This window comes from Lissotriton vulgaris, chromosome 3_1, assembly GCF_964263255.1.
Source record: "Lissotriton vulgaris chromosome 3_1, aLisVul1.2, whole genome shotgun sequence".
Taxonomy (NCBI): domain Eukaryota; kingdom Metazoa; phylum Chordata; class Amphibia; order Caudata; family Salamandridae; genus Lissotriton; species Lissotriton vulgaris.
The window spans coordinates 2,082,438,810-2,082,451,097 of record NC_141689.1 but is presented as its reverse complement, the minus strand read 5'-3'; the positions used below and the strand labels follow the sequence as shown (position 1 = coordinate 2,082,451,097).

General features: G+C 48.7%; 1 protein-coding gene across 2 annotated transcripts in view; it reads right to left on the bottom strand.

The window, feature by feature from the left end:
- The window catches only part of AASDH (aminoadipate-semialdehyde dehydrogenase), a 630,945-nt gene that overhangs the window by 300,593 nt on the left and 318,064 nt on the right, over nt 1-12,288 (bottom strand). For both annotated transcript variants that reach the window (XM_086962613.1, XM_086962614.1), the window contains exon 9: nt 6,274-6,466. In XM_086962613.1, coding sequence (XP_086818739.1) covers nt 6,274-6,466 — 193 coding nt within the window. The remainder of the gene's footprint in view (nt 1-6,273; nt 6,467-12,288) is intronic.

Genomic DNA, 12,288 nt, shown 5'->3' with positions numbered 1-12,288 from the left:
GGGTCAGAAGGCCCAAGGAAGTCATTTGTTTCACTTAACGTTTGGAAAGCTATGGCTCTCCACAATCTCTAATTGCGTAGAGATTACTCCCATGGCTGAGGACAGTTAGAAGGTAAATGGCGGGGTAATGAGGGTCCCTTGTCTCCAGGTTTCTTTTGGGTAGAGGGATTATTTTTCCCCATTGTTAAGTACATGAACAGCCAGTAAAGGGATAGCAAGTAAGATGGAAAAGAGGCCTACCTTGACTTGAAGAAGTCTTTGATGGCTCTTTCTGGAATCCAAGGGCCGAGAGAGTGGGCTCCAACGCAGCCTCATCTGGTTGCGGATGGGCGCAGATGGGCCCGCTTTTAGCCTGGTCTTTGCCCGGGCACGCGCCCTATGCACTTTCCGCATCACAGGAGGCACCAAGGTGCTTTATGCACGGGATGGAGGTGCTGGGAGAGCAGTTGATTGCCCCTCCTCTCCTGGGCTGAGCAGAGCACTTTAGGACAGCGAGTCCCTACCACAGTCTGATGCCTGCAGGGTCCATGCCCAGGGAGACAACAAGGTGCTTTAAGTGTGGGATTTTGGAGCTGGGTGTGCAGGTGATAGCTCCTCCTCTCCTGGTCTGCGCAGAGCTCTTTGGGGCAGCGAGTCCCCACCAGAGTCACCCCACAGTAGACCTTGTAGCTCACACGGTAGGTTGCCCAGTATTTAAAAGTGGGACATATAGAAGTGTAATGTTACTGTGTCCCTACACTGGCAAGCCCCCAAAATCTTTATTTGCTCTGTTGAAGATTCTGCCTGTCCTATGAGGAAAACCTGAGTGGAGATTAACTTATTACTTTTACTAACTCCCTTTTGGATCAATCAAGGGAAATGGTTGGCCTTAATGAGGTATGAAAACAGCTGCCAGAGCAGGACAATGGCTTATGCCAGGTCACAAGATGGGTTGGGGGTGAGGTATGTGGCACCTGAGAACTGAAAGACTAGTTAGAGGGGATGAGGATTCTAATTTACTTCACAAGGACATAGGTAAAACAGGACTTTTCACAGTGAGGTGTAAGGGGAAACTTGAGGAAAGAAAGCCTTTGATCTTTATGGCCTCTGCAACGAATTGGACACCAGCCAAGTGGGAGGGGGAGCTGATCCCAGAACCAGTTTTGTGTAGCTGAAGTAGAGGGGTGTTGTAAAGGAAAAGTCCCTTGCATGGCAATGGATGTCTTCCCATGCTTCTGATATGATGCCTTGATCCCTGGTGCTGATTTTTGCTGTCATGGGTGAATACGAATCATGTCATAGCCATAGGTATGTCTCACAGACTGCAGTCTTGTTGGACCGGAAGGGGTGCCCAAAGCTCAACCCTCACAATGGTGAAAGGCAACTGCCTTTGCCAGGAGATAAGTAGCACGAGTGCAGTGGTACCAGCATACGATGTAGTGATTAGTAGGAGTGAACAAGCCCTTTTTACTTGTGTCACTGGAGTGAGGCCCACAGGCTCACTCAAGTACAAGTAAAGGCCAGCTGCTTTGTTCTTTACTCACCCTCGGCCAACATCAAGTTAGTATATAGTGCTGTGCAGAGCAAGTGTGCTGTATGCATGTGCTGGATGTATGTGTGCATATGAATGGTACAATGACAAACAATGGGGTGACCGAAACGCAGCCCGAGTGACCTGGGTATTAATTGATACAAACAAACAATAGTCTAATAGGGGGAGGTGAACACAACAAAGAGGGGTGATTGTATCACTAACCCTTTAGCAATGTAGGAAAAAACACCTGTCGGAAAAGCATCAAAAACACAACTGAATTTGGAAAAAAGACACATACATATATATTTACTTCAACAATTTTTAGTGGAAATTTCTGGAAACCTATTAATTTATGTAAAGAAATTTGAATAGATCACATAAGTGCTCAGGATTATAAGGAATTTGAAATAGGAAGGTGCTCGGAGAAGATGCCTGTGAAAATGTAAAGAAGAGAGAAATTGGAGGGTTCCTGATCCTTCTCTTAAGTCTATTTCTTCATCTAAAAACCTGTCAAATGCATAAGTATGACATTATCTCTGTCAAATACAAGCACAGTTGATCGATAACTATTGCCGCTATGTGGCTAGTAAATGCTCATCCAGGCTTAGTTCTAAGAGGCTAAAACGTTTCAACCCAACACAAATGAGGGGGGCGCTGAATGCCTCAAATAAGGGTCTTCATCAGGACTAGAGAAGTGAGTAGTGAGAAGAGCGACCTAGATGTAGGCGACAACCAAGTCTGACAACTAATGCCGAAAATACAAGTTGAATATGGCCACCAGGCTCCATCTCTTCAGGTGATAATAATCCACCTGGATAACAAAATCATCCAAGACTGCCCAAAAAAATGTATTCTGTGTAGGTTGTCGACTCCATATACCGGAGGGAGTTGTTGTGAAGTTATTGTGCCAATCAGGCCATTGCCTGTGTATGGTGTGTTAGTCGTCGACCCAGTATGCTAAAGGGGGACTGCTGTGAAGTTATCTGTGCCAAACGGGCCATTGTCTGTTTGCAGTATGAGAGTCAGCAACCCTGTATGGCAGAGAGGAATTACAGTGAAGAGGATTTTGTTTCTGTGCCCACTGGCCCATTGCCATAGTGCAGGGTAGGAGCGTGAAGCCTGTATACACTGCATATCAGAGTGGGACTACAAAAAGGACAAGGACAGATGCCATTGACCCGTAATGATCCATGCAGGTCCGAGCCCTGACTGAGTATCAGAACCAGAAGTTGCTGAGATGCACCCTTTTCTCCCCACATGTGGGAAGAATCAAAGGAAACTTACTGTTGCAATGGTGGAGTGCTGAGGACTTCCAGCCGCTGCCCCTGCAGAGCCGCAAGTGTTACTCGCCAAAGACAGCCTATGCACTTACAAGCAAGACACTCTCTGAGTCTGGGACTTAGGAGCCAGTCTATTGAACACTATAGCCTGGCCTCAGGGGACTACCTGCATTGTTTCTGTCTGGCAGATTTTTTTTGAGTGTTCGTATATAAAGACTACTTTTGGTATAAAAGACATTATTTGAGGGGACAATCATTCAATGACTTCCAAGGGACTTTGCTGGATACAACTTGCTTACTTGACCCGTTGGGTGATTCTGACTTCAATTTTATAAACTAAGTCAGAAAAAAACATCTTTGACCTGGATGAACCTGCTTGGCATATCCAACCTGTGCTCCATCACGGTGAGCCTTAAATTGCGCTTAGATTCCCGTCACACATGAACTGTAATTTCTATTGGGCTTTATTTTACTTGTCGAGCCTCCATTTTTGAAATCTTTGGGAATCAGTAGGCACTGTGTGACTTGGATATACTTGTCACAAAGTTTCCCACTACCATATTTCCCTTCAACTATTACGGGAGGTATGGGAGACTGAATTCCAGTGAGTTTTATATGACAAGATATGGGCTCAAGCCTCTAAAATCTATGCAATTTCTCATAACGGCTGTTTCCAATTAATTACATGTATTATTCTACATCAATCGTATCATTCCCCATCTAGGATACAAAACATTTTTCCTGGGGTCTCATCCTTCTATCTCTAATGTCATCACACCCCGGCAGATTTCTACCACATGCTTTGGGACTGCCTTTTTTGATGGAGTTTTGGCTGTGTGTTTTTAGAGCCTTGGACACTTGCACTGCCTTATCACTCCAACTCACTTGGGAACATTGTGCACCTGAGATTATTCGATGCCCTCGCGGAAAAGAGCACTTTCATGATTCCTGGACCTCGCTCTCCTTCTAGCAATACAGGCAATCACATCCCTGTGAAAGTTTCAAATGGCCACTTCCACAGTGTTATGGCGCATAGTGACATTACGATGGTCACAAGTAGAAAGTAAAGTCCTCCATGTACAGGAGAGTAGAGGTTTGCCTAGATACCCAATTGTGGAGGATTGGGACGAGCTCTGGATGTTAGTGAGTGAGCACACCAGGGATGACACCAAGCTCCCATGATGAGATTGTCACTCAGTGCCATCATTGACTCTACATTATCTCTTTCCTCAGAGCCCCGAACTCTACACGGGCATTACAGGGTGTCTCGGTTCTTAGTCCACCATTCTCAGTTGGCTCTACTTAGTGACTCCTCGTCAAAAGGCGATTGCCACCCTCTACTGGAGTCCTCAATACTCCTGAAACATGGGCAACAAGGCCCTGAATCCCCCCCACCAATTCCCCCACTCATAAATACCAATTTAGAAAAATGTAGAGTAAATTATAATACATTATTTGACACCAAAACAAAAAAGGCAATCAATAAAAATGCACATATGCAATTTTAAAAGATTTAGATAAATAGTAGCACCAGAAGGCACACAGCACTAACTGAGGGTATGTGGTCGCGCTTTACCTGGACAAAGTCACGCAGTCAGACTGACAGAGATGGAGCGCAGGCTCGGCACAGGACCAAGTTCGGCCCGCTGAGCATTGTACCTTATGTTCTTGGTGCGTGATCTGTGTGGCATTGCTTTGGGGGGGGCTTCATGTTACTTCACGCCATATTTGGGGGAGCCTTCAGTTAGGCTGGTACAGCACTTTTCACCCCACTTCCAAGGGTCCAGGACTGAAGGGTCACCGCTTGGAGGGTCATAGCTCATGCAGGCTGGGTGCAGGTGCAGGTTCAAGATTGCTGGAGCCTTTTCTGCCCCCAATGCTCTGATCAGGAAGTCAGCCAACTAGCCCTTGGACTCCCTCTGGTAGTCCTGGTTGCAAGCAGAAAAGCAGGTCTCAAGCAGCAGGGCAGTCCCCTGAGGGCACAGGCAAGGCTTCAGGCAGCAGGGCAATTCTTTTAATTCAGCAGGGCAGTCCTCTGAAGTACACAGCATGCCACACACAGCCGGGCAGTCCTCTGAGAATTCTTCTGCAGATCCATAAGTGAACTGAAGTGTTGAACTGAGGGTTTCATTTGTTTACCTGTTGCCCCCTTTGAAGTGGGAGAGGCTTCTTGAGTGCCCCTCACCCGCCAACACCGACATGTCTGGAATTTCCTACCTCCCTGCCCTGGTCCCAGATTGTCTGGGGGCACAATGACCTAGTGCGAAGTCCTTTGTGAGTGTGCTGAGTGCAAGTGTGGCAGGTGACAGCTCCACCCTCTCATCCTACCTGGATGCCCCCATCCTGCCACCACCCAGCCTCTTTATAGTGGGGCTGTCTGGGAGGAATACACAAATGTCAACTGCACTCACACCCAGTCATGTGACCTACGAGCAGGCATCAAATGATTAGAAGAAAACGACAACTTTCTAAAAGTGGCATTTACAGGATTGTGACTTAAAATCTAACTTTACAATAAAAGAGGGTTTTAAATTACAATTCTTTAGAGTCCACACTCAACATTCCTATCTACTCCCTATCAAAACGTGTTAAGTGTAATTAGATAACCCAATTCTATCTTATGGGAGAGGTAGGCCCTGCAGTAGTGAAACATTTATTTTAAGAGGTTTCACATCCAAGACATGTAAAACTTAAAAGTGCATTTCCATCTTTTTAAAGACACTGCACCCTGCCATGCGGGCTGTTTAGGGCCTACCTTCGGGCTGAAGTGTATGAAGGTTAAGGCCTGGCAAAAGGTTAATTTTCCCAGGTCACAATGGCAGTTTAAAATTGCATATATATGCTGTAATGGCAAGTCAGAGACCTGTTTAAAAAGGCTATATAAGTGGGGGGCACAATCAGTGCTGCAGGTCCACTAGTAACATTCAAATTACAGGCACTAGGTACCTGAAGTACCATATTACTAGTGACTTACAAGTAAATTTAATGTGCCAATTGGATGCATGCCAATTTCGCCATGTTTAAAGGAGAGAGCACAAGCACTTTAGCACTGGTTAGTAGTAGTAGTAGTAAAGTGCACGGAGTCTTAAATGTGAACAAAAAAGGGTTCAGAGAAATAGGTGGTGTAAAGGCAAAATGTTTTGGGGTGAATTTGCAGAGAGGGCCAAGTCCAACAGAGGTAGACTCATTACGTTTCCTAAAAACCCAAAACTTATTACAAAGAGTGCCAGTGTACAGTTTAAACCACACTTTAATAGCAAGAAACACATTATAGCAAACAAAAAGTAGTGATGAACATGGCCTACCAAAAATGTTTGTCCCAAAAGCAAAGAAAACAATGAGTTAGCTGTGCGAAACGCAACGTTCTATGTGTGTAGGTGTTACAATTTGAAATTAATAGAGTGTGTAGCAGGTAGCTACAAATATGTACGAGGTCATTAGCACAGGTGTGAGTGAGAAACGGTGCTGCTGCTAACTTACCGTGTGATGTAAGAGGCAAAGATTCAATCACAAATATATCATCTGGGACAGCATAGCTGTTCAGATGCTTTTGAAGTTCAGCAAACATGCTCTTCTTCTCTATAGTGCCTCTGGGTACAACAAAAAGCACCAATTTTTCCTTCTGAAACCAGGTCACAGCGCAGGCTTCAACATCACAAAAACCTTCTACTACCTGCAATAAAAAGAATTGGCAAGTTAAACATTTGTTTCTTACAGGTTCGGTCTATGAATGAGTTAGGAAATTAAAAGAATGGAATGCATTACTTTTAGTGCTCAAGTGCCACGCCCAACACTGGCATATCATGATCAGCTTTGCTGGCGCAGAGCAGAGTGCCTGTTTTAGGCACCTGCTGTGTGTAAGGTGAAACAATGTAACCCAATATTTCTCTGAATTAGAGCTGTCTTTCAGACAGCCCAGTTCAGAAACCTTGCTCACTGTTTCCAAGCTGATAATGCCCTTGATATGAAGTGGAACTGGACACACAGATTTACCCCTTCATAACCCTCATCAACAGCTCCAAAAGTGCATGACATTGGTTACTGCTTCAAGTCGTCAGTGTGCGCTCCGATTAACCCTGTACTTTTTGGTGCCATACTTCGAAGCTCCTATTGCGAAAATAATATGATTAATGGGAAGATAAGTGAAAATGCAAAAAATGTGCAATAATTCACCTATTGCCATGAATTTGCTGCATTTCCCATAAGATATACACAGCTATGGTAATGTACCACAATAAAAAGTCTAATTTCCTGCACATGTGCTTAGTGACAGATAAAGAAAAATGCCCAGCATAATGTTTGGAATGGTGAGTGAAAAAAAGCCATTTGACTGTATGAGCTGGCCCCCGAGGGCCTCAAGATCCTCACAAGGGTTGTTTGTACATGGATATGATTTAGGATTTATAAAGCCCTAGAATCACCCCCCCAAGGGGTATCTCCACGCTCGCGACCTGCATATTTGGGCAGAAACAGGGAGTAAGTTAGAACAATGAGGTCTTCCAGAGCTTGCAAAATCTCAGGAGGTCAGAGCATTTACGCAAATGAGTTGGAAGTTGGTTCCAGAAGGTGGGGGCTAAATGGAAAAAGGCTTTCCCACCTAGCCGGACCTTCTTGCAGCGTTGAACCACAAGTTGAGATTTGGTCCCTGAGCGCAGTGTTCTGGGAGGCTGACGTTTTTTTAATTTCTCTGCTAAATAACTGGGGCCCTTGCCATTTAGGGCTTTATGCACAATGCAACAGATCTTGAAGCGTATTCGCTTCCGTAAAGGCAACCAATGCAGTTTCTGCAGGACAGGAAGAGAGGGGGTTAGAGCAGGAGCATTAGCGACCAGTATTCCAGCAGTGTTTTAGACTACTTGCAATTTGTTCAGTGATGCTTCGCTGGCTGAGATCAGCAACGCATTGCAGTAGTCTAGTCGACTCAATACTAGTGCCTGGATCCATGTTTTGCGAGGGGACAGAGGGAGAAAGAGAAATACTCTTCGCCAGAGACCTAATGTATGGAAGCAAGCGGCGATGGTGGTAGAAACCTGCTCCTTCATAATTCGTTTCTGGTCCAATCGAACTCCTAGATTTTTGACCACAGTCTTGGGTTTCCGTGCAGGTTCCAATTCTGTAGGCCACCAGCTTGGAGACCATCTTGAAGGAGCATCACCAAACAGCATGATTTCCGTTTTGTCCGCATTAAGCTGGAGGAAATTCTGTCTGATTCAGCTGGCAATGGTTTTCATACCTTCTGAGAGGTTGGACTGGCCATTGGGGTCTTGTTTGTCAAAGCATAGCAGGAGCTGAGTATCATCAGCATAGGAGATGGGTGTAAAACCTAGCTTCCTGAGTAAACCTGCCAAGGGAGCGACATAGATGTTAATTACAGTGGGACTGAGACAGGTCCATGAGGTACTCCATTGGTTAGTTCCGTAGTCTCAATATATAGTCTTATAATTGCAACACATACTCATTTTCGAAGGGTGCATGGATCCTATGGCTGTACCAGAGGCTCAGAATGTGCTTCTCTATTCTTTACTAATACAACTACATTTCCCACAAACATGACAAAGGAGTCATGAACATTGCACCAATCAGCAGGCAGCATAATCTACGAATAGGACTGGCACCATTTTATTTACTCTTTGCTGCTCACAGCAGTCAGATAAGAGTCTCTTCATTTGGGTGAGAATAATGTGATGATTATGTATTTTTATTGAATGCTTTACTGCTAAACTGATTATTTAGACTTTGTTTAGACTGCCGCCACTTACCGGGCACAATAGTTAGTTTAGCGTTATATTGGGTATTTAGCAAGTAATTTTCCTTTGCCTAATTACTTCAAGGTTATGTGATCCGGGAAGCATGAGAGCTCAGGACAGTAACATAGGCTGGTATGCTCCAGCACAGGTGCAGTCCTCTTTCTATGCGCACTGTGTGCGCTCCTACCTGAGAGGTAGTGGGAAGCTTGGATATCAGCTCAAGTGACGGCTGCAAGAAATAGAGCAGAGGTTGGGAGTTCCTCATAATCCACTTTGGTATTTGGAATGAATGTAATGTAAGCTTGAACACCACTGGCGCCATCTGCACAAGGAGATAGTAGTCTTGAAATATTTGTTTAAAAAAAAATGATAGTGCTGTGGGTGTGGCTTCCTAATCCCAATCTGCGTGGCTATCTTGAGTCTGATTGCATCATGGCAGCCTCTGCACTGTTTGATCCAGGGGAATGTCAAGAATATTATGAAGAGAAGTGCAGCAGGAATAATTGAGAAGATACTTTAATTGAAGCCCTTGACGATTCAGTCCAACTGTCCATCAACAGAGCGGTTGCAGAGGCCCTGAAGCCCACTGCTGAGAAAATTGAAGCACTATGCGCAGAGGCATGGGGCAATTACTCTGCAGGCTTGTCAGACCCATCAAAAACAACTGCAAAATTGAAACCTGGGGGGCGTGTCCAAGATGGCGGCGTGATCGGTCTCCGGAGCTCCCTGCCCGATCCCGTTAAACCACCGTAAACACAGCCTAAATCTCTCCCGACAAGCGGAGCAAGGCACGGGGAGGCGGCTGTACAGCTGCGGTAACTTGGGGGTGCGACCGGAGCCCCGGAATACGCACCCGAAGAGCAGATCGGAGGACAGAGACCCAGAGGCCTGCATCGGCAATAGCACCGAAAGCTCGGAGGAGCCCACGCCACTGTCCGGCGAACGACAGCTCGGTCCGTGTGAACCCACGGCACCGAGAGCACAACTACGGCTTCTGCGACCGCCGCTGTTCCCGCTGTGACCGCGGAGGTCGACGAACAGGGTAACCGCCACACTAGCGGCAAGCCGGGTGCGAGGACCGCACAGCCGGCAACCGCGAAACTCCAGACCCCGGCTTCGGCCTGCTGACTGGGGGCTGACATCCCCCCACGCGGCCTGACCAGCGCTGTCTGACCAGGACGCAGTGGCCCCTGACCGAGGGGGGAGTCCGGCTCCCGCCCCCCACCGGCTGTGCTATCGGGGCGAGAAAGGAAGAGCCTCCAGCAGAGCGACCCGGCCGGCGGAAAAGGAGACCCGGCCGGCGGTCGCGAAAATCGAGGCCCCGGCTTTGGGCCTAGCCTCGGCGCGCCTTGCAGTCCCCGGCAGCACCAATACGACCTGACCACACGGAGAGACCCGGTGGACAACAGATGGCGCTGATCCCTCACTTCCTCCAGCACCTCCCGGACACCGAAAGCGGCCGCAGCGCACTGAACAGGGCGGATGTTGGTTGGGCCTGGCGAGCTGCGGTCTCGGAGCTGGAGGGGCCAGGAGGGCCACGATCCCGGAACACGCAGCAACTGCACAGGTGAGGAGAGTGAGGGGAGGCGCAGGGAAAGCTCGGGGGCATGATCGAGCCCCCGGCGGTGTGCTGCCTGAGTGAGCCCCACCTGCTCCCTGAGTGACGGCGGCCCGGGTGCTCCCCGGGTGCCAGAGGAGCCCCACACCTGCTACGCCACCTCGCGCAGTGACTGGTGATCGGGGCGGGGGCTCTGTCCCGGTTGCCCCCCCGGCTGGAGGGCGCGTGGTGCGTCACATCTGCCTTGCTGGTGGACCCTCAACTCAGACAGCCCTCCTTCACTGTCCCCCTTGCATCGGACCAGGGTCCTGGGATCTGCTGCCTACAGGTGTCCTAAGCTCCCCATACCATGGCGGGTCAGAGGGGGAAGAAGGGCTCCCAGACGCTCCCTGAACTGCTGGCTAAGTCACAGCCCAAATTTGGTAAGGATCCGCCGTCCCCAGAGGCAGGGAAAACACCGCCGGCAACAGTAGAAGACCAAGTGCCCATCACTAGATCCTTCCTAGAAACTTTATTTAACTCCCTCAGGGAAGACTTCAAATCCCTAAAGCAAGAAGTGGCGGGTGAGGTCTAAGAACTCCGGCGCGACGTGGAGGGCCTTGGCGAGCGCGTGGTCGCTGTCGAGGAAGCCGACCAAACCAGGAGCGCCCAAATTGAACAACTCCAGCAGGAGGTCCTGCGCCTCACAGAACAGCAGCTGGACCTCCAGGCCCACACAGAGGACCTTGAAAACCGTTCCCGTCGGAACAACATACGGGTCCGGGGGTACCTCAGAAAGAGGAAGGGGCCAATGTCACCAAGTACCTACAGGCCCTCTTCAGGAGTATTTTGGGAGAGCCGGCGGACTTTCCCATTCGAATAGACAGGGCGCACAAAGTGGGGTTGCCTCGCAGAACCTCAGCCCCACCGCCAGACATCCTGGCTTTCCTCCCGGATTTCCCTTTGAAAGAGCGGATCCTCCGAGAGGCCCAGCGTGCCCAGCCCCTTCAATTTCAGGGTCATTCCATCGCCCTCTACCAGGACCTCTCCTCCATCACTCTTCAGAAAAGGAAAGAATTCAAACAAGTGACAGACTTCTTGCGGCAAAAAGAGATCCCCTATTCATGGGGCCACCCGTTTCGAATAATATTTAAGTGGAATGGACGGCTACAGCAGCTGAGGTCACTCAAAGACACATGTGAACTCCTGGGTCTAGACATGGTCGACACTGAGCCAGTGTTCAGAAGCTCACAAGGCTCAGCCAGAGGGGGCTGGCAGACTGTCCACTATAAGCGATCCCCATCTCACCGCCTTAAACCAGATGCTTCCGTCATCTCCAGAGAGCGCGAGACGGCGGTGGTGGAGGTGGCCAAGGAAACTTCTTCGCCAGACTGATGGGCACTTTCATGAGGGAGACTTTGCATCGCACGCATTCTGCTCATGCGGTGAGTGGGTCGGGCGGGGGGGGGACCGGAGAAGCCGCCGTCGGAGATGACCCCTTCAGTATTTTCTACCACGATCCTGTGCCGGAAAACAGGATTGGGACTACACAATTCAGGGATGTTGGGGCTGGGTGGGGGGAGGTTGAGTTGGGGGGGTTGTTGCAGAGCCTCTGCTCATGATGACTTTCGAGTACATGTGCAAACAAGCGAACTATGGTGGTTTTGGGTTGTTTTTGGGGGGTTGCTTGGGCTAGGGAGGGTTCATGGGTGGGGACCAGTGTGCCATATTGGATCTATCTTTGGAGGAGAGGGCGTTTTGCTGTGGGGCAGATTCCAAGATTCGTCATTCCCTTGCGCCCAAGGTCTAGAATTGGACTTGCGGGGCGATTGGGTGGGGCGCGTCCAGAGACTTACTGCCTCACGACCGGGTGAGTTGCAGAGAGCCCAACTTGCGCTATGCTACAAATCCACTACAACATGACAGACATTACCCTTAAAGTACTGACGCTTAATGTGAAGGGGTTGAACAACCCAATTAAAAGAAGGGCGGTTATTTCCTATTTGGAACATTCAGGGGCAGACATCTGCTTGCTACAGGAAACTCACCTCCTGCCAAAAGACTGGCATAGGATGCGCTCCTGCGCCTTCCCGCAACAGTTCTTTTCCTCCCTCCCAACGAAAACTGCGGGAGTTGCGATTCTGATCTCCAGGGGCTTCCAGGGTAAGGTGGGTAACAAGGTAGGGGAGATCAAAGGTCGTCTCTTGGTAC